This window comes from Tursiops truncatus, chromosome 4, assembly GCF_011762595.2.
Source record: "Tursiops truncatus isolate mTurTru1 chromosome 4, mTurTru1.mat.Y, whole genome shotgun sequence".
In the NCBI taxonomy this organism is placed as follows: Eukaryota; Metazoa; Chordata; class Mammalia; order Artiodactyla; family Delphinidae; genus Tursiops; species Tursiops truncatus.
The window spans coordinates 143746434-143769724 of NC_047037.1; the positions used below are offsets into that span (position 1 = coordinate 143746434).

At 56.4% G+C, this 23291-nt stretch overlaps 2 protein-coding genes and 1 long non-coding RNA gene across 11 annotated transcripts in view; 1 reads left to right on the forward strand and 2 right to left on the reverse strand.

Annotated features, from left to right (window-relative positions):
• Positions 1-15807, reverse strand: part of LSS (lanosterol synthase) — a 42633-nt gene extending 26826 nt beyond the window's left edge. For 6 of the 8 annotated variants that reach the window (XM_033856277.2, XM_033856281.2, XM_033856276.2 and 3 more), the window contains exons 1-16: positions 15677-15807; positions 15043-15211; positions 14165-14303; positions 12024-12132; positions 10787-10908; positions 9302-9398; positions 7105-7240; positions 6717-6825; positions 5946-6064; positions 4547-4644; positions 4265-4292; positions 2571-2627; positions 1878-1949; positions 1583-1633; positions 882-1031; positions 381-477 (exon numbers count right to left, since the gene is read on the reverse strand). In XM_033856277.2, the coding sequence (XP_033712168.1) occupies positions 381-477; positions 882-1031; positions 1583-1633; positions 1878-1949; positions 2571-2627; positions 4265-4292; positions 4547-4644; positions 5946-6064; positions 6717-6825; positions 7105-7240; positions 9302-9398; positions 10787-10908; positions 12024-12132; positions 14165-14303; positions 15043-15211; positions 15677-15690 (1567 nt within the window). In that variant the 5' untranslated portion in view covers positions 15691-15807. Of the gene's footprint in view, positions 1-380; positions 478-881; positions 1032-1582; positions 1634-1877; positions 1950-2570; positions 2628-4264; positions 4293-4546; positions 4645-5945; positions 6065-6716; positions 6826-7104; positions 7241-9301; positions 9399-10786; positions 10909-12023; positions 12133-14164; positions 14304-15042; positions 15212-15564; positions 15589-15676 lie in introns of those variants that run through there. The other 2 variants (XM_033856279.2, XM_033856283.2) reach the window with 2 other exon arrangements.
• A 630-nt stretch (positions 15808-16437) lies between these two features.
• LOC141278636 (uncharacterized) lies at positions 16438-19989 on the forward strand. Its single transcript, XR_012331693.1, has 2 exons — positions 16438-16856; positions 17024-19989. It is a non-coding gene; the product is annotated as an uncharacterized lncRNA (long non-coding RNA).
• A 60-nt stretch (positions 19990-20049) lies between these two features.
• MCM3AP (minichromosome maintenance complex component 3 associated protein) overlaps positions 20050-23291 on the reverse strand; it is a 46116-nt gene continuing 42874 nt past the window's right edge. For both annotated transcript variants that reach the window (XM_019922361.3, XM_019922360.3), the window contains one exon: positions 20050-22668. In XM_019922361.3, coding sequence (XP_019777920.2) covers positions 22510-22668 — 159 coding nt within the window. In that variant the 3' untranslated portion in view covers positions 20050-22509. The remainder of the gene's footprint in view (positions 22669-23291) is intronic.

Sequence of the window (23291 nt, forward strand, 5' to 3'; positions counted from 1 at the left end):
GCAAGCGGGTCCCCACTGTCACCTCCCTGTGAGGAGCTGTGGGCTCCGTGAGGAGCATTCAGGAGACAGGCCGGCCTCCACGGAAGACAGAGCAGGAGCCGGCCCAGGCTTGGGCCAGAGAGCTGGTGTGAATCCCACCCACCTCCGAGAGGCAGACTGCAGCTTTTCTATCCACAACCAGGGTCACCGCACCCTGGCAAGTCGAGAAGCACGGAACACTCTGGTGCCTGGGGGCTCCTTAGAGCATCCGCCCGCATCTGCCAGAACATTGTTGGTACTGCCCCCCGCCAGGGGAAAGAGCTCCAGGCTCTGGCGAGAGGTCCAACCTCAGGCATGCAGGGCCCCCGAGTCTGTGGCCACGTAACTGGCCGAGCACTCACCGAAGATCTCCGAGGGGTTCAGAAGCTCCAGAAGGTGTCCCCCACGCTTGGTCTCGTAGGTGGCAAACCCTCCATCAGGGTTTCTCATGCTCAGCAACTAAAACCAGAGGGAACATCCTGAGAATTCACCCACGCGCTGAGCACGTGCAAGGGCCCACAGGCTGTGGCCCAGTTTCTAGAAACACCCCAAGGCTAGGAACCAAGGAGCAGGGATGGGAAAGAGGGAGCCGGTTTTCATGTTAAACCAGGACCCTCAGGCGCCCAGAACAGTGGGCTGCAACCTTTATCAACCGGGTACTCCGTGACCACCCGGGACCACTCCCCGGCACGTGCATGCTTACCACTTATAAAGCACACGTGCGCCACCAAATTATGTGATCTCCACCGTAAAAATTGGAAAAAACTTGGGTGTGCTAAGAGGGTCTGTGGTGGGGTGGCCAAGACTCCACGTGCACAGTGCCCTCAGCTGTGTGACCAGAGCCCCACACCCAGCAGCCTCACCACAGCGACAGCATCGAAGAGCCGCTCTCGTGGGACGTGCTTGGTGACAAAGGGACACTTTTCCTGCAGGAGAAGGAGGGACTTCAAGGCCTCAGCTGTGCAGTCGGCAACAATCCAGCCACAGTCCAGTGTGCTGAAGGAGAAGCCGCCCTGGAAAGTGTGCGGCTGTAAGGGTGGAGGCCAAGCCCACACCTGGCCACCCCAGGCCATGGCACCTCGCACGCCTGCACAGAGCCAAGGCCCATCCACAGCGGAGGTACAGCCACAGCCCCAAGCCACACACACGTGGACGGCCTCCAACTTCCAGCACAAGGACTGCAGCCTCTGCCCGTCACCGCCTTCAGGCTCTACTGTGGGATGGGCACAAGCAACCCGCTGTGAGAACGCAGCCATGGCCATGCCCATGCCCCCACGTGCTGCAAGAACTGCCCTCCCCACTCCTCCCCTCATCACTGCCATTCATGTTCTGACAGCTTATTTAATGTCTGCAGGTGCTGCTAAGTGCACACAGTGCGTGACATGGTGGGGTGAAGCCCACAGAGCTCAGCTACTGCATTTATGCACAACTCTTCAGTCAGGAATATCTTGGGTACATCAGTGGAACCCCGCACTGTGCATCTATCAGAACAGGAAGCCGAGGAGAGAGCCCTCCTCGAGGGCAAAGCCCGGCTAACTGAGGCGAGTGGGGTTGGCCGCGGTACCTTGCTCATCTGGCGGTAGTACTTCTGGTAGTCGGGGAGGTTGTCTGGGACCTGGTGAGAATCCGAGGGGCAGGAGGGAACACGTCACCACCATAGTACATAGACGCCGGGCAGGGAGGGGCCAGCACAGCAGGACATGCAGGGACCCAGTGCCGCCGCCCTCATGGTCACCAGTGCCAGTGGGAACCCTCCAGGTAGCACCCACGTGGCCCACTGCCCCCACCCACAATCAGGGCACGGCCTGGGCTGGAGGGGCACCCTGCCTGTGCGAGGCACGGACCAGGCCTGGTCTCACCTGCGAGACCCGGAGATACTCATGAGCCTTCTGCAGGCAGGACGAAAACTCTGGCCTGTGTTGTGCACCCGCCTGGGAAAGAGGAGGGGGTGAGCCACTAGCCGGCACATGCCTGCGCGCGTGGCTGGTCCCTGGACGACCCTGGCGATACCCGGCCACCACTGGGAACCAGGAGCAAACTCACCCAAGTCTCGGGGCTCTCGGGTTTCTGCCGCCAAGTCAGAAAGACATGGTGGAGCGACAGCAGAAGAGATGGTCCACACCACCCTGGCCCCAGCCCCAGCCTGTGCCCACAGGGCCCCTGCCCATCTAAGGCAGGCCCCCACGTGGCCCAGACTCCCCCCCAAATCCTGCCAACCTCATTCCCACCAGCATAAAGACACGCTCCTGTTTCTCTCTAGTACGTGCTCAGAAGCATCCGTAGTAGCAATCTGAGCACTGAGGAGAGCCTGGAGCCTGCTCCCCCTACAGAAGACCCCACCACCTCGCCACCTCGGGAACAGCCCTCACAGGGCCCCTTGCCCCCGAAGACTTCAAGCCAGCCCCACACCCAGAGCTGCCAGCAAGACCACCGTCTCGGAGCCCAGGTAAGCGAAGGGTCAGGGCCGGCAGGTGCCGTGTCCGGCTGGATCCAGGGGTGGACATACAGGAAGAGCAGGTGGAGGCTGGAGAATGAGGGACAGAGCCACATACCTCCAGCAGAGCCTGGATGGCGAACGCGGTGTCCCAGATCTGCGAGCCATTGGTACCCTGTGCAAAGAGGACAGCCCTACAGCAGCCACCTCCCACCCCCACCCCAACTTCCCAGATCTGATGGGTGCCTAGAGGGCCAAGGAAGGTGCAGGGGCATCCACCAGCTCCTGCAGAGAGGTAGGAGTCCAGCCGACTCCTCACCCCAGGCTCTGGGCTCTGTACCCCTAAAGCCCACGAGGCCCTGAGAGGGGCTGGTCCTGCAAGGAGACTTGGTCAGGCAGCCAGGCCACCAGCCAGGACAGAGCTCCTCAGAGCACTTCCAGGATTTGGAAGATCACCGCCATGGCCTCCACTGCTTGCCCACTGGCACGGAGCCCAGACAAATCGGTGGCACTAAGGGACACGAGACACTGCAGCCTGGCAGGACAACGTGTGGGAAGAACACACACAGCGCCTGGCCAAAAAGACCTGAACCGATCAAGCCTCAGGGCCGAACCGCCAGTTTGCAGAAAATCTGGGGTGCAGAGCAGGCAGAAGGTAGACATGCTAGGGACAAATGACCCAGGAGAGAAGGGCACCAGGAGACTGTAGGACAAAGGCAACAGCAAGGATCAGCCTCCCGGACTGGATCCTGATACCAATGAACACACAGCAAAACCCCACCGGGGGCTGCCGTGAACTCAGTGCGGACGGCACGGCAGTTTTGTCAGGACCAGAAGCCCTCGTAAGCTCCAGGGCTGGAGGTGTCAAAGCGGGTGGGGAGCCACATGAGGGCTCGTCACTCTCCTCTACTTCACGTGTTTCAGGAATATTTTCACACAAGACTGGCAGCGTGGGGGCCAGGGAGCTGGAAGTGGGGCTCAAGTGCACCTGGCAAGGGCACCTGGGAGGGTGGTCTGCGCTGGGCGGGGCTGGGCCCACGTGCACTCGTCCCAAAGGGCCCAGAGGTCAGTGTGACCCAAGGACATTGCTGGAGGTGCCACATTTGCACACTGAGTGACAGGAGACAAAAGCTCCCGGCTCGCTGACCCCAGGGTCCCTGCAGCCGGGACAGGACCAGGTCAGCCCAGGCTGCCCGGTGACCCAGGAGCCCCACCCCCAGGGACACGCACAGGACGTAAGCTGGGGGAACAGCATCTACAACACCCAGACACTGGAAATCAGCAAACGGTACAAAACAGAGGTGCGGTATACGCGGAGAGGGGCCACAGGAGTGTGTCTCAGGACTCTGAAGGTGGTACCTCTGGGATGCTCAGCTCACGGGGCAGCAGAGGGCACGGGTTCTACTCTGACCGCATCCTGCTGCTGTCCTGACCCCGCTAACCAGAACCAGCATGCGAGCTGTGAGATCATCAGCTGTCCAGCAGCAGCTGGGCTGGCGTCTGAGAACCACCGTGGCCCTCGTCCCCCCCGAGCTGCAGCTCTGAATGACTCTGGTGTACAGACTGCTCCCGTGGTGTGTCTGCAGGCCCTCAGCTCTCCCACCACCCCCCAGGGCCTGTTAGCATCCCTGCCAGACAGCACACACCCAGGAGGTGCCCGGCGGTGCCCCTCAGATGCGGGACAAGGGGGACCTGCAGCCACTTACCACACGCTGACAGAACACATCGGGAGGAGTGACTTGGGATCTTAACAAACCCGAAAGGCAGGAACGGTTGCAAGTAAGCAAGCAGCTGTGGCCCTACAGCCCTTACCTGCACTTTCATGCCGTCGAGGCCCAGCCTGCGAGAAGAGTCCATGTCAGGGAGCAAGGGCAGAGCCGGAAGTCAGGGGCCCAGAGCCCGTGTCCCAAAAGCAATGCGCCCACGCAGCAGGGGACACGTGAGGACAGCTCCCACCCCCCTACCCAGCTGTGTGGAGGGCCCACCAGGGGAATAGGCCTCCCTCAAACACAGAGTTCCCTGCATGGGACACGCTGGCCTTCAGGCTCTCAGCCACGCCCTTCCCGAGGGCCACGCCCTCGCCGCCACACTCACCAGAGGTAATCAGGAATCCTGGACAAGTGCTCCTGGAAGGCAGAGGAGGCCGGCCCTTCCCTGTGCCAGCACGCAAGCATGTTGACGGTTTTCGAGATCTGGAGGAGACGGCCCTGTCAGGGCTCTGCTCCACACCTGCCGGGGTTCCCGGGCTTGAGGGCCGCAGACCTACCCCACCGAGGCCCCAGCACGGCCTTGCTGCAGGCCAGGCCTTCTGCTCTAACCACTTTCCCAAGCACTCACTGCTACCAGGCTGCAGCCCTGCCCTGGGAGAGGTGGGAATGGGCCAAGGCACGTGTGCCAAGGAGGGAGGGGGACGGCAGCAGGGAAAAGACAGGGTGACCTGTAGAGGTGACGGGAGCCCAGCCAGCTGGTGAGCAGAACCGCCACGAGGGTGACGGGCAAGGCAGGGACCCCTGAGTGGGCACATGGGTTGTGGTGTGTCCTGAGCTACCTGAGATAACTCAGAGGATAGAGGATAGGGCTAAGGGCCACGGGAGAGATGGAGCGACTCGGAGGTGAGACCAGAGGCGCAGGGCCTGACTGCTCAGAGCAGATGTTCTAGAGGCCCAGCTCTCCCACCCCGGGACCTCCTAGGCCAAGGTCCAATTACAGCGCGTTTCTAACTTGCTTTACGCAGCCTTAGGTCAGAGCCCACGCAGAATCCCCTGGCGCTGAAAGGGAAACAACTGGCCCCTCGGTGGGGCGGTGGCAGTTGACGTCCCCCGGGTACCACCTGGCCTCGAAAACACCTGGGAGCAGGGTCACGCGTGGGGCTCATGGACACTGCACCCACTGGGCTCACACAGAGAAGCCGTGGGCTGACCCAGCACGGCGGCCACGGTCACAGCCGCCCGAGGCTCGCTACAGCGCTGCCTCCTGCACCCAGTGCCCTAAGGCTGCAGGCCAGCCTCCCGACCCTGCACTGGCCACCCGGGCTCACAGCCCCACGGGGCAGAGCAGAGTCAGGAGCCCAGAGGCTCTGAGAAGCACGTCTCGAGTCACCAGCCTCAACAGCAATCAGGAGTGGAACGCAAGCACCCTGGCCCTGCAAACCCCATAGGAGAAAGGCAAATGGTGGGTTATTAGGGCTGGGGAAGGGGAGAGGACCGGGGGAGGAAAAGCAGCCCACCCTACCGGCCAGAGAGACCTCAGGAGGCGGCCTCAAGAAGCAGTGCTCCAGACACACCAGGTGGTGGGACGGGAGGGCGGGCCAAGCACAGGGGTCCTGGGGGATCAGAGGCCCAGGTCCCACGTAAAGGTGTGACCGCCTCCAGTGGGAGACCTCACCTCCAGGGAGACCCCCACTCCCAGCTCCATAGACACAGGCCTCTGGGCAACCCGCCCCCAGTCCTCGCCCACCCCAGGCCCAGACAGCCAGTGGGCGAGGGGCGCTGACCGGGCCGATGCTGAGGTACTTGGTGAAGCGGTCGTCGGCTGCGATGTGCTCGTACAGCTTCTGGATGGCCCGCTGCCGCAGGCCGGCGCTGTGGTGGCGCTCGTACAGGTTGAGGATCGCTGCGAGGGAGGGGGGGCGTCAACAGGCACCAGACACGGAGAGGAGTCCCAGCCCCAGCACAGACCCCCCAGGGTGGTCGGCCCACAGCGGCCAGTCTCTGGGCCCCCCCTTGCCACCCCCTCACCCACTCTCCTTGCCTGCTGGTGCAGCCCCCTCCCTGGCATCCTGGTGCTGCCCTACAGCCCCCGCAGCCGTGCAGAGCGTGTTGCCTCCCAGTGCCGACAGGGCGGGTCCCGGCTCCCACCCCAGGGCCCGTCTGCAGGACCAGTGAGGGAACGAACGAATGAATGAGGGGGAACGTGGCCGCCTGCGCACACAGCACCCGCCAGGCTCCAAGGGGAGGCCACTCGGCTCTGAGCAGCCAGGAGGACCCACGGGAGATGGGCTTGGACTGGCCTCGTGGGGTCCCGCCCCTTCTATCCCACTGAGGAGGAACTACCGGCCCCTCAAGGCCCTGGGCTCCGAATCCTCTGTCCAGGAGCCCGAGCCCCAGGTGGGTCTGCTGGACACGAGGTGTGCACGCCGGCCCCCTTGTCCCCACAGGACCCCAACGCCAGGACTCATCGTAGGGCCGTGTCCCTCCGCGTTCCCTGTCACTTTAGGTGTCGACCGACCCCCGGGGGGGCCCAGCCAGCCCCTGGGGGCACCCACCATACACCACGTGGAGCAGCCAACTGTGCGGCGTGTACAGCTCATCGGGGGCCACGCTGTCCCTGTGCGCCGGCCAGTCGATGCGGCCGTAGTCCTCCACGTAGAGCTCCTGAGGGCGGCAGCGCCTCAGCCCCAGACCTGCCCGTCCCCTCTGCTGCCTGCCCTCCCGAGGACAGGCCCCGATGAGCACCCTGCTCCCCAAGCCCCACGTCAAGGCTGCTCCCCGGGGACACACTGGGGCCTGGCCTTTGCTCACAGGTGCCCTGCAGCCCATCCCACCGCACAAGCCCCCAGGCAGTCATTTAGGGACAGGAGGTGAACGCTCCACTCTGTGGGGCTCTCGGCTCCGTGGGGCCCCCCGAGAGCGGGCATACGTGGTCAGGCTCACCTGGCGGAGGCTCTGGACCAGCGGGTCCTCCTCAGCGCTCAGCCGGGTACCATAGCAGTAGGCCATGGGCAGGTACACCTGCCGGCAGTGGCACCAGATGGTGGAGGGATGCGCGGGCATCCATTCAGGAAACAGCCTGGCGGGACAGCGTGTCAGCAGGGCCCCCCACCACTGCAGCCTGGGGCCCTTTCAAGCCTGAACACGGGGTGGACGGCTGTCTCCGGCCCAAGTGGGCACAGCCGTGCTCCTGAGGGGCGCAGCCCGCAGAAGCCGACAACTTCTCCTGGCTCACCAGGTGCCTCCTAAAGCCAGGAGACTTGGCTCCTAAACAGTGAGGACTGCCTGTGGGTTCCCAGTTGTGACAAACGTGCCACAGTAACAAAAACGTTAATCACGGAGATACCGAGAGCGGGGTCTACAGGAACGCTCTGGACTATCTCTGCAACTTTTCTGGAAATTGAAAACTATTCCTAAATAAAAATCTTCAGGACTGCCACATCTTCTCAAGGCCTGTGTCTTTGATCGTTACCTCTGCTGTGCTTCACCCGGATACGCAGCCTGACGTGAGCACGGCTCTGCCAGCCTCCCAGGTAGGGGCGCGCCTGGGCTGTTTTCTCCACCCGCCCCTTTCAGCCTCCATCCACGAGTGAGAGGGGAGGCCACGTGGAGGCCATGGGGAGGTGAGCCCGCCTCCCCTGCTCCCAGGCGTAAGGGTTGGACGGGTGTCCTCAGCCCCACCACACCTGGTCTCACTCTCGAGGGCTCCTCCACTCACTTTAAAGGGCGTTTGCTACACTTTGGGTAACATTTCCAGCTTTCCTGCAGCTGAAGCGGTTCAGGGTCTCTGGTCCTTCATCCTGCACACCTGCCCTTTACACTCTAACCTATGCCCTCCAAAACAACTTCCGCCAAGACTAGCAGTGCCCTAGTTACCTAGAGGCCCGGCAACCACGGCCTGGGCCCTGCGGCGCGGGGATGCAGCCAACGCAGTCCCCCACACCCGCCTCTGACACCACACCCCTCCCAGCGCCTGCTCAGTGCCTTCCTCTGCGGCTCCTTACACACCGGGTAGGTCCGAGGTCCAGCCAGCAGGCCCACCGGTGAGGAACGCTGGAATGGCCCCAGACCACTTCCCGCCCCTTCCAGAGTGGCCAGCCTTGGGCAGGTCTGCCCCGGTGGAGGCTGGGCCGTCGGCCCTTTCATCAGGCCCCTGCTGTCATCTCCTGATCGGCCCCTTCACCTCGCACCTCTCCTCTACCGAAGTCCCCTAGCGCAAGGGCCCCCCAACCTCCCTGACAGCTCCCTGCTCCAGGGACCTCACCTCCTGAAGGTGATATTGGGGTACTTATATGTATATGAATGTATTCGGGACACATGTCCAGAGACTTCATTAGATATTCACAAAATGTTTAAAATCTCTGGCTTATAAGTATCACACAATATGGAATTAATGTTGATTTTGCTGAGTTTTTAAGCACTATTGTAGTTCTGTTAGAAGAAAATTCTTATCTTTAAAAAACACACTGAGGGCTTCCCTGGTGGCGCAGTGGTTGAGAGTCCGCCTGCCGATGCAGGGGACACGGGTTAGTGCCCCAGTCCGGGAAGATCCCACATGCCGCGGAGCGGCTGGGCCCGTGAGCCATGGCCGCTGAGCCTGCGCGTCCGGAGCCTGTGCTCCGCAACGGGAGAGGCCACAACAGTGAGAGGCCCGCGTACAAAAAAAAAAACACACACACACTGAAGAGTTCGCAGGGGAAACAGAATGTCTGGGATCAACTTTAACATTCACCAACAAAAAAGGCAAGGGGGACAGTCAGCACGGCACACCCAACTCTGGGCTGGGGAGGCCTGCATGGGCCGTCACCTCCTTTCCTTTATTTCTATAGATGCTCAAAATGCCCATAACAAGACAGTCACAGGCACCTATGCAACAAAGGCAGCACGCCACGCCCCACACCAGAGGTTCTGTAACCAGCGAGGCGGGACCCCACCCACCTGCCACATGGCCCGACGCCCCTGCACCTCCCTCCCTCCTATCGTCTGTAGGACTCAGCCAAGCAGGGGCTCTGCCAGGAGCCTAACGCCACCCAACTCCACTGAACGGACAGCCCCTCATCCGACTAACAGGCAGCAAGTGACCCAGGGTGGCACCACTCTACTCGCGAAGAGAGTGGTGACCGTGGATGGGGAAGCGTACCACATTTCTGGGAACAGAGTGTTGAGGCCTTCCCAGCTGTACACGTTCAGGACAGCCAACCAGAACTTCCCCCAGGAGGGGATGAACACAGCACCACCTGTGGGGAGAGAACAGGCCCCATCACCTGCCTCTGACTGTGAACACGAGACCCTCAGGAATCGGGTCCCCTTCAAAAGGCGGGCCTGCTAAGGATCCTCTCCCTGTGGTAAGACGCAGGCTCCAGAACCACTCGGGACCACCCAACACCAAGGCTGCTGGGTGGGACCGACGTCTTCCCCAGAACAAGCCTATCTGGCCCCTGCCCCCAGGAAGTAGAAGCTGGGAAGGTGAGAGGCCCAGGCGCACACGGCAGCCCCTGTCCACACGGGCCTGGAGGTGATGAGGGAGTTGACTGTGCACGCTCGGCCTTCTCCCTCCTGAGTCCACCTGGCTGTCCTGCGCAGCACTGTACCCACGCAGCAGACGGATGTGGACTGTGGCTGTGGGGATGCTTGTGGCCCCGTGTTGGAGCCACCCCCAGCAGCACTGGTCCCAAGCACAGAAAAACCATCCTGGACACGATTCACAAGGAGGTCTCACCCCAAACCCAGGTGTGCAGAAGGCAAAGAACCCACAAAGCTACTAGGGAAGCATGGCCTGAAGACATTCCTTCCCAGACAAGGAACCAGAAATCAGCCTTGGGACCTCACACTAGTGAGCCCAGAAGCTGACGATGGATTCGTTACAAGAGCAACACACGTGTGAAGAATGCAGGCTCGTGAGAAAGTGCAGCAGGAGGCGTAACCCAACGTGGCAGGTCAGGAAGTGACATGCAAGGTGCCAGGCGAAGCGTGAGAAGGAACCCCCGAGGCAGCGGGGCTGGCTGGAAGGTGGGACATCCCAGGCAGACGAAGCGGCACATGCGGAGCCCTGAAGCAGGAAGGGGCTTCGAGGTGCTGATGGGAAGCCCCTGTGTGCGAGCACAGAGCAGGGGGGGCGAGCAGACTGAGGAATGTCCGTGAGGGGAGGGCAGGCGGGTGAGACGCTCCGGGCTCTGCAGAGGAGCAGTGAACGTTCTCGAGGCAGCAGGAGAAGAAGGGCATCCCCAGGCCGAGGGGAGGGAGTCACCCCAGGAGCCCTATAGGACACACAGGAGAGCGAGGGCGGAGGGTGCAGGCAGAGCCCCACCAGCTCCCAGCACTCTCGTGCGGCCAGGCTGCCCCCGGGAAGGAGGACTCCCACAAGCAACGCACGAGCGCGTTGTTCGTGAGTCCTTTTGCCCATTTGCGAAACAAACAGAATTATATGGCGACCTTTATTTGTGTTTTAAAAATTTACTGGCAAGGTTAGACAGCTTCCTCCTGTTCTGCTTTGACACCTTCCTGGCTCATGTGTTTTGCTGTATGTGAAGTGCAGGTGCACCTTTCTATTTCCCATTTTCGAGCACTCGTTATGCTGAGGTAACGTGAACTATTTATTATGTAGCACGTGCTATGCAGGGTGTACCTTTCTTGTGAAGAATATTCCGGGCTCGCACCAGGTCAGGATCGTCAGGCCCCACACCCAGAATTCTCAAAGACACATAGTTGAGCGCAGTCCCAAACACCGTGGACTTATCCTCAATATGCCTACAGAAGCAGGAGACAGGTGAGAAAATGACGTCTTCCATTACTCGTAAGAAATTAAGCAACGCTTCCGTTAAATTTCCCCAGCAAATCAAGAATGACGTAACAACACGAGAAGCATCCAGAAGAGCCACTCTCCAGGAGGAGCTCCTGCACCTCCATGACACCTGAGCAGTTCCAAAACTGCCCTCAAGACTTTCCTGGTGGTCCCACGGCTAAGACTCCGTTCTCCCAATGCAGGGGGCGCAAGTTCGATCCCTAGTGGGGGAACTAAGATCCCGCATGCTGCAGAGCACAGCAAAACTTCCCTCCAGGACCTGCCCGGCCCTGTCCGTTTACCTCCCATGGCTGAATCAACATGACCCCAGGCAGTGGCCCATCAGCAGACCCTACATCACTACAGCCCACGGAGCAAGCTCCAGAGGCAGCATGCCAGGGCAGGCGAAGGCACTGGTGAGACCTCAAGTCTGTCCCAGGACCCAGACGGCAAAGAGCTGGGATCTGAAGCTCGAGATGCCCACGACCCCATCCAGGAGGCAAGCAGAGCTGAGCTGTCCTCCTAGGATTCTGTAAGGAAGGCTGGTGGTGTGGAGTTCGCCAGCCCAGGAGGGGCCAACGTCCTGGTTGCAGGACAAGAAGCACCAGGGCCCCACAGCCAGGTGGGCAGGCAGTTGGCCACCTTGGGACAGGGTCCTGCTCCCAGAGCGAGCGACACCACAGAAAGGCAGGCTGAAACATGGGGAGAACTGCCCGGCCTGCCTCTCCCTGCTGCCATCCCAGGGTCAAGGACAATTTTCTTCTGCCTTAGTGATGACAGCAAATGGTCTTCACTGTGCTATATGGGTCTCAGGAGTCTCTCAATCAGTCATGAAACTCATTACAACGCGAGCTGCAAAACCGAGGCCCGGAAAGTGAACAGGCCCATTCTGAGAGCCCCAGGGAAACCCGGACCCAGCCTGCATGTAGCCTCCAGCCCATTTCCCTTCTGACAGGCTCTCCCTGCCCACCCGGGGCCAGAGCTGCAGTCACCCCACCCTTGACAGGTGCATCTCCCACATAAGAACAGGGGTGCACGTGCATGCGTACACACGCAGCGACGCAGGGTTGGGCAGACTCACAGGCCCCAGCCGCCATCAGGAAGCTGCACCGACCGCAGGTACCGTGTAATCTCTTCTCTGTATCCAGCCGGCAGAGGAATGTGCGCCACGTAGCACGTGATCAGGAGGCCTGTGCGGCAGAAAACATACTCCTCAGCAGGCACTCAGCACTGCCAAGCCCAGGCCCCATTCCTCCTGAGAACCCCAGGTAACAGGCAGCTGTCCGCTAGGGTCTCCTTCCTGTGGAAACAAGCCTGGGAAGGCTATTATTCCCGGCCCCATCAGGGACTTTAGAACTGGGGCCCCAGACGCAGCAGCAACAGCACACGTGACACATATCACATGGGGCGTGCAGAGCCCACCCAGCCACGCCCAAGGTCCCACACTACTGACGTGCCTACGGGAAAGAAACACTAAACAGGTCATCCCTGGATGGGGTAGTTTACTCGCTTACATTTACATTTTCCTGTTTTATTAATTTTAATAGCACACATCACTTTGCAAGATGGACAACAATAAATGTTACCCACAAAGAACCTTCTGTTCCCAGCCTAGCCCTCCTGAGCACCCCCCGCCCCTCCACCCTACCCCTGGCCTAGGCTCCATCAGTCACGTGCCCACGGCACCGAGCACACGGGGTCTCAGGCAGGCCCCAGCAACAACGTGTCATGGAATGGATGCCCAACCACGGCCAGAGGCATGAGAAGCCCCAGCAGACACACCCACACAGGCACACTCTGGACAGGCAGACAGATACGGAGACAGCACAGAGGTTCACAGAAATAAGCCCATCTCCTTTCATAACAGGTATGATGCTGTCAAGACAGGGAAACACACAAGCAGGAAGCAGAGCAGGTCTTCCCCATTTTACAGGCGAAGAAACTGAGGCACAGCCCCTAAGTGGTGGGGCTGGGGCTGGAGCCCAGGAGGTCCAACCCCAGAGTCAGTGATCACCACAGTGATGCTCAATGCCACACGGGCCACACAGAGTCATGACCTCCATGAGCATTTGCCAAATTAAAGCAGAAAAAGACAGGTCAAACTTCAGCCAGCCATGGAAGAACCCTGAGACGGCACCCCCAAACAGGCCAGTGTCCACCTGAGAAAGATGGTCTGTCCAGAGTCCAGAGGGAGAGAGGAAAGCCCCAACCTACGGCCTGCAGAGGGCAGGTGGGGCAGCAGGCTGAGCCCAGAGCTACAGCAGCAGGCACAAACCAATGCAGTGTCCCCATGACCAATCACCCACTGAGCGCCTGGTGCCAGGCACATGGGACCAAACCCAATTCCCATCATCCCCACATCACAGATGAGTCAGCCAAGGCATGGCGAAGTCCCGTCACCTTGCCCAGGGTCAGAGCAAGCCCGTGCAGTCACTGCTTCCCCATGAAGATCCTTGGGAAACGTCTCAGCAGGCTCCAGGTCAGACCAAGGGAAGGAAGCCCAAAGACTTGTCCCCAAGGATCAGGCCCCTGGGTCCCTAGTCAGGAAGATACAAAGCTGTACAGTCCAGGAGGCAGCAGGGCTTGGAGTCAAAGCAGAGATGGGAGCTTGATGGACTCCCAGTGCTACTGCCACTAAAGGAAAAGGTCCTTCTGCATAAATGCAGGGAATTTTCCGGATTACAAAGCTGAGCATTTCCTCAGAGAAACATTCCCAGGATGCAAAACAGACTTGTCTAGCCAAACCAGTTCAGTACCCAAGGGCTCCAAGTGCAGTCCTCCTACAACTCACCAACCTGCACCTACAGGTCCCAGCTGAGCTCTCCTGGCCAGCACTTCAGCTGAGTTCACACACACAAGCTGCCTACACAGGACTTAAAAGATTCCTGCCCACCTCTGCACCTTGGCATAGGCTAGGCCCTCCACTGATGCCCCTCTTCTGCACTGGGACTCAAGAGCCTCCCCTGGCCCCCAAAGCACCCCCTGCTTCCTTTTTCAGAACGCTAGCTAGCTGGGCCTTCGCTCCCATCCCCTGGCAACGACAGCAGGACAACTCAGGCACAGGGCAACCTCCCCAGCTCTTTTCTATGTGAGCTCCCAGTTTTTCACCTGTTCACGCATTCACACCTCAGACGTTCACCAAAGGCCTGAACCAGATCAAGCCAAGACGCCAAGGATGCCCCAGGGTGGCCCCGCCCACAGGCCACAACAGCACCTTCCTACCTGGCAGGAGGAAGAGCGGGCCACCGTAATCACCCGCCCAGTGGCCATCCTCAGCCTGCAGTGCAGCGTAGAACGTCATCCCATTGAGAGCCCCCTCACGGGCTGTGTGGGCTTTCGGCAAGTCCTTAAAGTAACTCCTCTGCAAAGAAGAAAAAGGAGTGGAGGGCTAAGTGGTCTGCAGCTAGGCCAGAGGAGGCCTTGGCACTTAGAGACCAAGTCAAAGTGACAAACCTGAATTGCTTTGAAAGTTTCAGCTGTTTCAAGAAAAGGCCTAAAACTCTGATGATGGTATTGCCAATCTTAGCAAATGAATGGTTCCACATTCTCATGGTTCTGTGTTCCAGTCACACATTTGCAAATTTCTTCACAACTTCTCCAAGACATCTTGAATAAAGCAGGTGCCCAAGTGTGTGGGGCGGGGCACTGATGCCCACCCAGACCTGGAACTCAGGCCTCCCTCGGGCAGGGGCCATGGGATGGCACAGTGACAGGGAGACCCCATTTCTATGTCATACTCTCTAACTAACTGAATTTCTCTTATGAAATTCACTAGATCAGAAACTTCTTTTTCTGAACAAAAACGAAGTTAGAGCAGTTTCTTACACACAGCTTAGTGATAAAGGGATTGAAGCAAAGGGGCCCATTCACTTCATGCTCCAGCTTTACCTCGATTAACTCCGGTAGGAAACAGCTTTGGCGACACGAGACACAGGTGCACAGTACACATCCCTTCTGTTTTACCAGAGAAAAAAATGCCCTTCACATCTAGCTGCTTAAGGCTCCCTACCGGCTCCTGGTGCCCACTGCCAAGAAGGGAGGCAGGTGGGTGTCTGGTGGCGTCCCAGACACTGCACGTGGCGAGCAGAATCAACACTTACGGTGTCCAAGCCCAGTAAGTGAGCTTCCAGGCCAGACTGCCCTCGGCCAGGGTCTTCTTCTCCTTGGAAGTATGTCCACGTCTGCCTCCCCCTCTCATTGCTGAGACGCCAGCGGCTGAGGTCGGTGGCGGGCTCTGTCTTATAGGGTCCCCCTCTTCGGCGCAGACACCTGGAAGCGATCGTGCTCAAGTGACCTGCTCGCCAGGTCAGAGGCCAGAGGCGCAACGAACTTCCCGTTTCACCCCAACGACCTGCGAGCAGACCACTGTTTCCCTCACCTTGCAAAATAAAAACCCTCTTGGCGCGCTTCTGCACCTAAACACCGCGCCATCATTTCCCCAGGAGAGGAGACACAGGCCACAGGGACCGCCGCCCACGTCCGGGTCCCCACCCCGACCCCCAGCCCCACCCGGCTCTCCTCGGCCCGGCCCCAGAAGGTCCCCGGGCGACACCGCCGGAGGAGAGCGTGCCCCTCACCGCCCCTCGCCGCCCCCAGGGCCGGTGCCGCAGGTCTCCACTGACCGCGGGCGGGGCCGGACGGCGCAGCAGCCTCGCTGGAAGCCCCCGACCCAGTGAGACCCCTCCGCTGCGCCCCCGACCGCGCCCTCCCTTCTCGAGGGGCGCGGGGACTCACGTGCCCTCCGTCATGACCGCCGCGCGCTCCCGGTTCCCCTCAGCCTGCGCCCCGCAACCGGACCAGCCACAACCTGGTGACCGGAGAACGCGATGGGAAGATGCCCGCGCAGCCAATCAGAGAGCGGTGAGGGTGGGTCCGGGGCGTGGCCGGCTGGCTCAGTGGTGGAGCGCGAAGGTCTGAGTGGTGGGGGCGGGGCCGGAGAACATTGAACGAAGCAAGATCGTGGGGGCGGGGCGCTGAGTGGGAGGGACTGGGTGTTTAGGCGGGGCTTGGTGAGTGGGCGAGGCCGGGAGGGACGCGACTGCCAGTCACGCCTGCCGCCGGAGCCTGTCAGCCTCGGAGCGACTTGTGGGGCGAAGCGCCAGGACGAGGCCACCAGGGGGCGCCTGAGACTGAATGACACTTGGGGAGGGTCCCACCCGAGGCCGGAAGGCAGGAGGTCTGGGGAGCGGCTAGTGCCCTTGAGGAAGGGCCAGAGGCCGGAGGCTGTAGGTGAGTGAGTGAGGGGAGACATGGCCGCGAGGTCCCGCGGAGGGCGCGACGCGCGGGGGAAAGGCTTCCGGGAGGAGAAGGGGCGCTGGCGGGCGCCTGAGAGGAACTGACAGGAGAGAGCTGATGGGAGGGCAACTGACAGGAGGGGAGATGACACCAGAGAGGAGCCGGCAGGAGAGGGGCTGACGGGAGAGGGGCTGACGGGAGAGGGGAGACGGCAGGAGAGGGGCTGACGGGAGAGGGGAGCCGGCAGGAGAGGGCGGGAGAGGGGCTGACAGGGGAGGGCAGTGCATCTTCAGGCAGACCGAAGGCTCTGCCGTGGGGCTTTCGAGGTAGCGGTGCCAAGCACCTCCTGGCCCTGGGAGGGAGCCACTCTGGGAGAGCTTGTGCCACTCAGAGAGAGCCCTGAAGTTTCGCGGTCCCGGCGAAGTAAATGTGGAAGGCCTGGACTGTAAAGGGAAGCGAGAGGAAGATGGAGAATGTGCTGAAAGGACTGGGGGTAGGTGGGGTGAGGATAAAGTGACCGCAGGGTGTGCAGCAGGAGCCGGGGGCTCCGCGGAGTTGGAGGAAACTGTGCGGACACTGAGGTCCCAAAGGCGGCTCTGCAGGAGCTCACGGACAGCCCCACCATTTCTTCGTCTTCCGCACAGAAACCCTGACATCAGGTCACAGCTTCCCCAGTTAGGTGAGTGTTTCTGGGCCCGTCCCTTGAGTCCTATCCCCGTGCCATGAACCCCAGCAAGCCAGGGGGCAAGGGGGCATTTGCAAATGAAAGCACACATACACCTTCCCCTAGTGGAATATCAGGCTGTTAGATGGTCAGTAAAGGACACTTGCCTCTCCCTATCCCAGTTCAGAAACCAATGAAGAAGACGCAGCAATAAGAGGTTTGGATATCACAATACCAGCCTTGCTACAGAGAAGAAACTAGTTTGGAAGACACGGCTTAGATGGACGATCAAGACGGCTAGCTACTTCCACCTCTAAATCAGACACATAGACCTCCCAGCCTCTGGCCCAGGGGGACAACTGCAGCTTCCACAGAGCTGTCCCACCAAGCACCATGCAGCCAGGTGCCAACAAGCAGATGGATGCCTGTCAGCCTACTGACCCCAGAAAGTGTACCCAGAGGAGGCTGAGCACGGTCAACCCTGTCTGTTCTCCTAAATTCACCAATTCACACTTCCCTGGGAGAGGGAAAAAGGCTGGAAGTTTTTCTCCAGGGACGTCCCTCCACTGTGGAAACACGAAGCATGGGAATAAGAGCTCCAGCCTACATGGACATCTCAAACTCTGACTCTGGTCAAGCTAAGGGAGGAAATAGGTTTCGCTTGGAGCAGAATTTGAGTTTTGATATTTTACTGGACTGGACTTTTTATGAGCAAAACAATAATCCTCTTTTTAAAATTTCTAAGATAGGGGGGCTTCCCTGGTGGCGCAGTGGTTAAGAATCCACCTGCCAATGCAAGGGACACGGGTGCGAGCCCTGGCCCAGGAAGATCCCACATGCTGCGGAGCAACTAAGCCCGTGCGCCACGACTTCTGAGCTTGTGCTCTAGAGCCCGCGAGCCACAACTACTGAGCCCACGTGCCGCAACTACTGAAGCCTGTCGCCTAGAGCCCATGCTCCGCAACAAGAGAAGCCACGACAAGGAGAAGCCCGAGCACCGCAACGAAGAGTAGCCCCCGCTCAATACAACTAGAGAAAGCCCATGTGCAGCAACGAAGACCCAACACAGCTAAAAATAAAGAAAGAAAGAAATTTATAAAAAAAAGTTTCTAAGATAGGAAAAACCTATAAAATCTATCTGAGAATCACAGATAAGAGTTTCTAGGGAGAGTCATGAGAAAAAATAATGCTTCTCTCCACTTGCACCCTACCAATTCCTGCTTGTCCAATAAACAGGACACGGAAGACTCTGAGGTTTTTGGCATGGACAACTGGGCATATGATAGTGTCATTTCTAAAGTAGAGAAGAAGGTTTGGGGAAAACTTTCAACTTAGATTAGGAACATGTTAAGACAGAGATGCCCATTAGACATTCAAGTGGATAGGCTGAGTAGACAGGCTGGTATTCGGGAGAGAAGACAGAACTAGAGAGAGAAACTTGGGAGTCGCCTGTTTTCAGGTGATGTTTGAAAACATAAGGTTGGATGAAATCAGCTAGGGCGTGAGTGTTCCAAAGAGAAGAATTTCCAGGATCAGTCCTAGGGCACCAACCATTTCCAACCTAGAGGAGGAGGAGTGGCCAGAGAGAGGAGAAAAACTAGAGGAATGTGGAGTCAGGGAAGCCAGGTGAAGACATGGTGATCTGTGCGGAGATTTTAAAGGGATTGTAAAATGAGGTCTGAGAATTGGTGACTAGGTGTGGCAAGACAATTTACTGGTGACTGACAAGAGCAATCTCAGGAGATGTGAGAAGAAAAGCCCAGCAGTAGTTAAAAAGGCAGGGGGGGGGGTGGGATTTCCAATTAAACATGTCAGACTGAGCACAGGTATTGACTTCCGTTTCCCACCTAAACCCTACTTACATAAAGTAATAAAAGAGACAAAAATGCATAGTAGTGAAAGAATGGGAGAGGAAGCACCAGTAAACGAGGGAGGTCAACAAAATTGGAGAGGCCAGGAATGCAAGGAGGAGTACTCACTGCCTTAGCAAGCCAGAGGAAGCTGCAACCCACTGTCGGGGTGAAGCCACTGGGGAAAAAGACCATTCTTGCCCGTGAGCCCCAGGAAGGTGCGGAAGTTAGAACTGGTGTAAAGTTTGAACAAGAAGCAATCTGACAATAGACCCCTTCCCCTACCTGGACAGAAGCCTGCAGCAGTGGAGTCAGAGCAGGTGTGAACTCAGGCACAAGACATAGCTGAGGACCACTGAAAGCAGGGTGTTGAGTGAAAGTCTCCACTGTTGTGGCAGTTCCACTTCTCCCACTCAGCCGTATAGCTCCGGGCAATAGGAGGATTTCTCTGGAGCAAATGGCCCTCCCCCCAAAGACCTCCAAACATTGGCCCCTGGGACCCAGTGGAAAAACAGAGAAGCCTATCAGCTGGCAGGCTGTATCTGTTGGCACAGAGCTTCCAGCAAGCTCCTCAGAGCCCGATCATCAACATGAGCCAAACATTTGAGGAAAACCTCTACCACGAAAGGCAACGAAAAAGGAAATTTTTTTTTTTTTTTTTTTTTTTTTGGCTCTGTTGGGTCTTCGTTGCTGCGCGCAGGCTTTCTCTAGTTGGGGTGAGTGGGGGCTACTCTTCATTGTGGTGCGGGGGCTTCTCATTGCGGTGGCTTCTCTTGTTGCAGAGCACGGGCTCTAGGCGCGTGGGCTTCAGTAATTGCGGCACGTGGACTCAGTAGTTGTGGCACATGGGCTTAGTTGCTCCGAGGCATGTGGGATCTTCCCAGACCAGGGACCGAACCCGTGTCCCCTGCATTGGCAGGCGGATTCTTAACTACTGCACCACCAGGGAAGTCCCGAAAAAGGAAATTTTGAGAAATGGAGATGATTGAAAGTCGTAGAAGAGGACTTTGATGAAAACATGTCCTCACAGAGATAGATGGTTCTTGTTTCATGAGTGCAACATCCTGACATACTCTTTCCCTCCCTGACTTATTTTTTTCTGTGCTTATCACCAGTTAGCATACCAGATGTTTTGCGTAATTATCTTGTTTATTGTCTGTCTCCCCCACTAAAATATAAGCTCTGTGAGGGCTGAAATTTGTTTCATTTGTTGCTATATCCCCAGCACCTGGAATAATGCCTGGCATATGGTAAACATTCCAAAAGTATATACTGAATAAATGAATGAATTAATAGGAGTCGTCTCTAATAAGAAACATTAAGAAAAAGACTCTCAGAAATTAAAAATATGGCAGCAGTTTAAAATTTTTTAAACTTTTTTAATTGAAGTATAGTTGATGTGCAATTTTATATGTTACAGGTGTACAATATAGTGATTCACAATATGGTAGCAGTTTTAAAATCACTAGAACAGGGAGATAGAGAAATTTTAGAATAGTAGAATAAAAAGATAAAGATATACAAAACTTGAAAAGAAAATTGGAGCATCGATACAGGTGGTCAAACATCTGAGTATTAGGAGTTCCAAAGGGAAACCGTGGAGGAGAAAATTGTATTAAATAATTTCCAAAAATTCCCAGAATTGGGGAAAGTTTTCTGGATTGAAAAAGCATGGGAGAATATTTTCTAAAGATGCCTGCAAAATCTCCCATCTCACATGCTCTTTTACAATGTGGTCTTACCACTCATCCCCACTGAGAAATAGGACCTGTGTCCCGTCCCTTTAATCTATAACCAGATGCTTGTAACCAATACAATGAAGTGGAAGTGATCCTGCACAGATTCCAAAGCTGGGCTTGCATTTCGCTCACTGGGGCACTTGCACTTGGAGCCCTGAGATGCCATGTGAGAAGTCCTATCTGAGGCCACCTTGCTGTGAGGAAGCCAAGCCACGTGATGAGGTCACATATAGCTACTCAGGTCGAAAGCCCCAGCTGAGCCCCTAGCCAACAGTGCAACATCACCTGCCCGCTATGTAAGTGAGCTGTCTCAGACATCCAGCCACAGTCAAGACTTCAGATAACCACAGTCCCAATACCTGCATTCAATACCTGACTGCAACTGCATGAGAGATCCCAAGAGAAAGCTGCCCAGCCTGTCCTTCCCAAATTTAAGCTATGGTTGGGGTAGTTTGTTACATAGCAAAAACTACTGGAAAAAAGCACTACAACATGCCGAGCACAATAAATTCGGCAGGGAATAGGGGAGGCAAACCAATACGTCAAGCATGTTGTTGAGAAATTTGAGACCACCAGGGATAGAGATGATCTTAAAAAAAAAACTCCCAGTAACAAAAAACAAACAAAAACGCACAGGAATAATTTCCAATGTAAAATTCTACTTCCATTCAAATGATGAATCTAACATAAGGGTAGAAATAAAGATCTTTTAGATATGCAAGCTTGGAAGGCTCTAAAAGATGAGCTCCATCAAAATGAGAAAGCAGACCACAGAAGAGGAAGGTACACGACTCAGAATCCAGGGGACGTCCAAGGTGGCACAGACGGGGGATTTCCCAGCAGTTCATTTCCAGAAGAAAATGGAGCTAGCATATTACCTGAGGCACCTGAGTGTTGGGAGGAGCTTCACACTTAGCGAGGAGAGGTTTGGGTGAAGTAGTGCTAGGAACACAGAAAACCAAGCAAATGAAAAAGCAAGACAGTTGACTCCAGGTACAACGGAAAGTTGTCCCTAAAGGAAATGTAATCATAAACCAATACAGGGCTCGACAGCAAACGGTATTAATATAGTCATACTGAACTCTGAATGCAGATTTCAGCTAACACCTTAAATCGTTTTGGGAGACTAGTGGGAGAGGAAATGTAGTGTGCGTGTGTGGGTGATACACGCTGCCGAGAGGATAGTATGAGAGCTAACTCATTTTCTATTGTAGGAAATCAACAGATGTCTACAATCGAGATTAAGAAATAGCATTACTTAAGTCTTTACTGATAAACATTGAAGTTAATCACTGAAGAAATCCCTAAGAGTTGATGAGTGTTTGTTCTGGCGGATGCAGGGTTTGGCTGGTAGATGTGGTGGTGGTAGGATGAGCAAGTTCTGTTCCTAGTGCTTCTTTTTTCTCAATGAAATAAGAAGCAGGTCATCATCTAGGATATTCTTGCCTAATATCCTCCAATAGCTGATTCCCATAGCACTCACAGTAAAGCAGCAAGGGTCTCGGCGGTCTGGCTTGGCAGTACTACCAAACTGGCACCTCCAGGTTTTCATCACATCCTCTTGGGTATACCACTGCACTCCTCTCCAAGAATTCTGCTCTGTCCTCTGCCCAATCCCCTTGTCTCCCCCTGCTTCCAATGCAGGCACATGCCCCATGCCTCAGAGAGCTATGTACATATACAGTTGGCTCAGTACATCTGTTGGCTCTCTGAGGTGTGAGCTGGGCAGGCCGGGTGGGCAGGGTCCCTGCACCTTATTCATCCCTGCACTGATTTGGCACATCAGGGACTGCAACTGTTGCTAAGACAATGAATGACCACCGTTACACACTGAAATGTAAGAGCATGTGTTGGTGGACAACAGTCAGAAGAGATCATGAAAACAGGTAAGAGTATCAAAGACATTACACAGGAGAAAACAACCTTTCATTCTGAAAACTGAGGAAGACCTCATTGGATATTCCAGTGGTTTATTTTTGCATGATTAATAATCACATTCCAACATGCATCAAGCATCTGAGAATAACATTATTTTGAGTTAAAAGAACATCTTCTAGACCCTCTCTCAGGTCCAGCAGCTCAAATGTCCGCCATGTCCAGTAGTGCAGAGAGATGGAGCTCAGAGGCAACGTCCTCTTCCCTTGAACTCCGGATCAGCCTTTCTAGGCGCTTCAGCCGTTCGGTCACAGACGTGCCTGTTGCCTCTGACATCTGCAGTTGCTCCCCTGTCCTGTCATTCTATTTGAACAAAAAAAGAAACCAAAAATAGCTTTGGGATACCCACGAGCCAAAATATATTTTCTTTAAAGGCACTGGATCTGACTCGCGTTAGAAACCTCTTCTGGGGCCTGCTAGGCTCAACAAACCCCTCTCTTGGCATCTATCACACATCCTTCCAGCCCCTTCCAGCATATACACGTACAGCTGCCATCATCTGCCATGGAATGTTTCCTCTTCTGATTCTTTATTTATATTTTAAATTTTCCTTTTCTGGCCGTGCCGCATGGCATGTGGGATCTTAGTTCCCCTACCAGGGATTAAACCCAAACCCCCTGCACTGGAAGCGCACAGTCTTAACCACTGGACTACCGGGGAAGTCCCTCCACTTCTGATTCTACCATGAACAACTTCTAGTCGTTTTTATAAGAAATCGTTGTCAAGAGCTACGAACTATGCCATCATATGTATTGTAATTGCTGAACCAGACTCTCATCTTTGGATGTTTAGTTTCCACTTTCATGTACTATAATTAATGCTACAGTGAACAAAAATACATTCACTTTTGTCATCAGTAATTTCTTTAAGGCAGAATTGTTAAGTCAAAGCGTACAAATATTTTTAAGGTATCTGCCAAACTAATA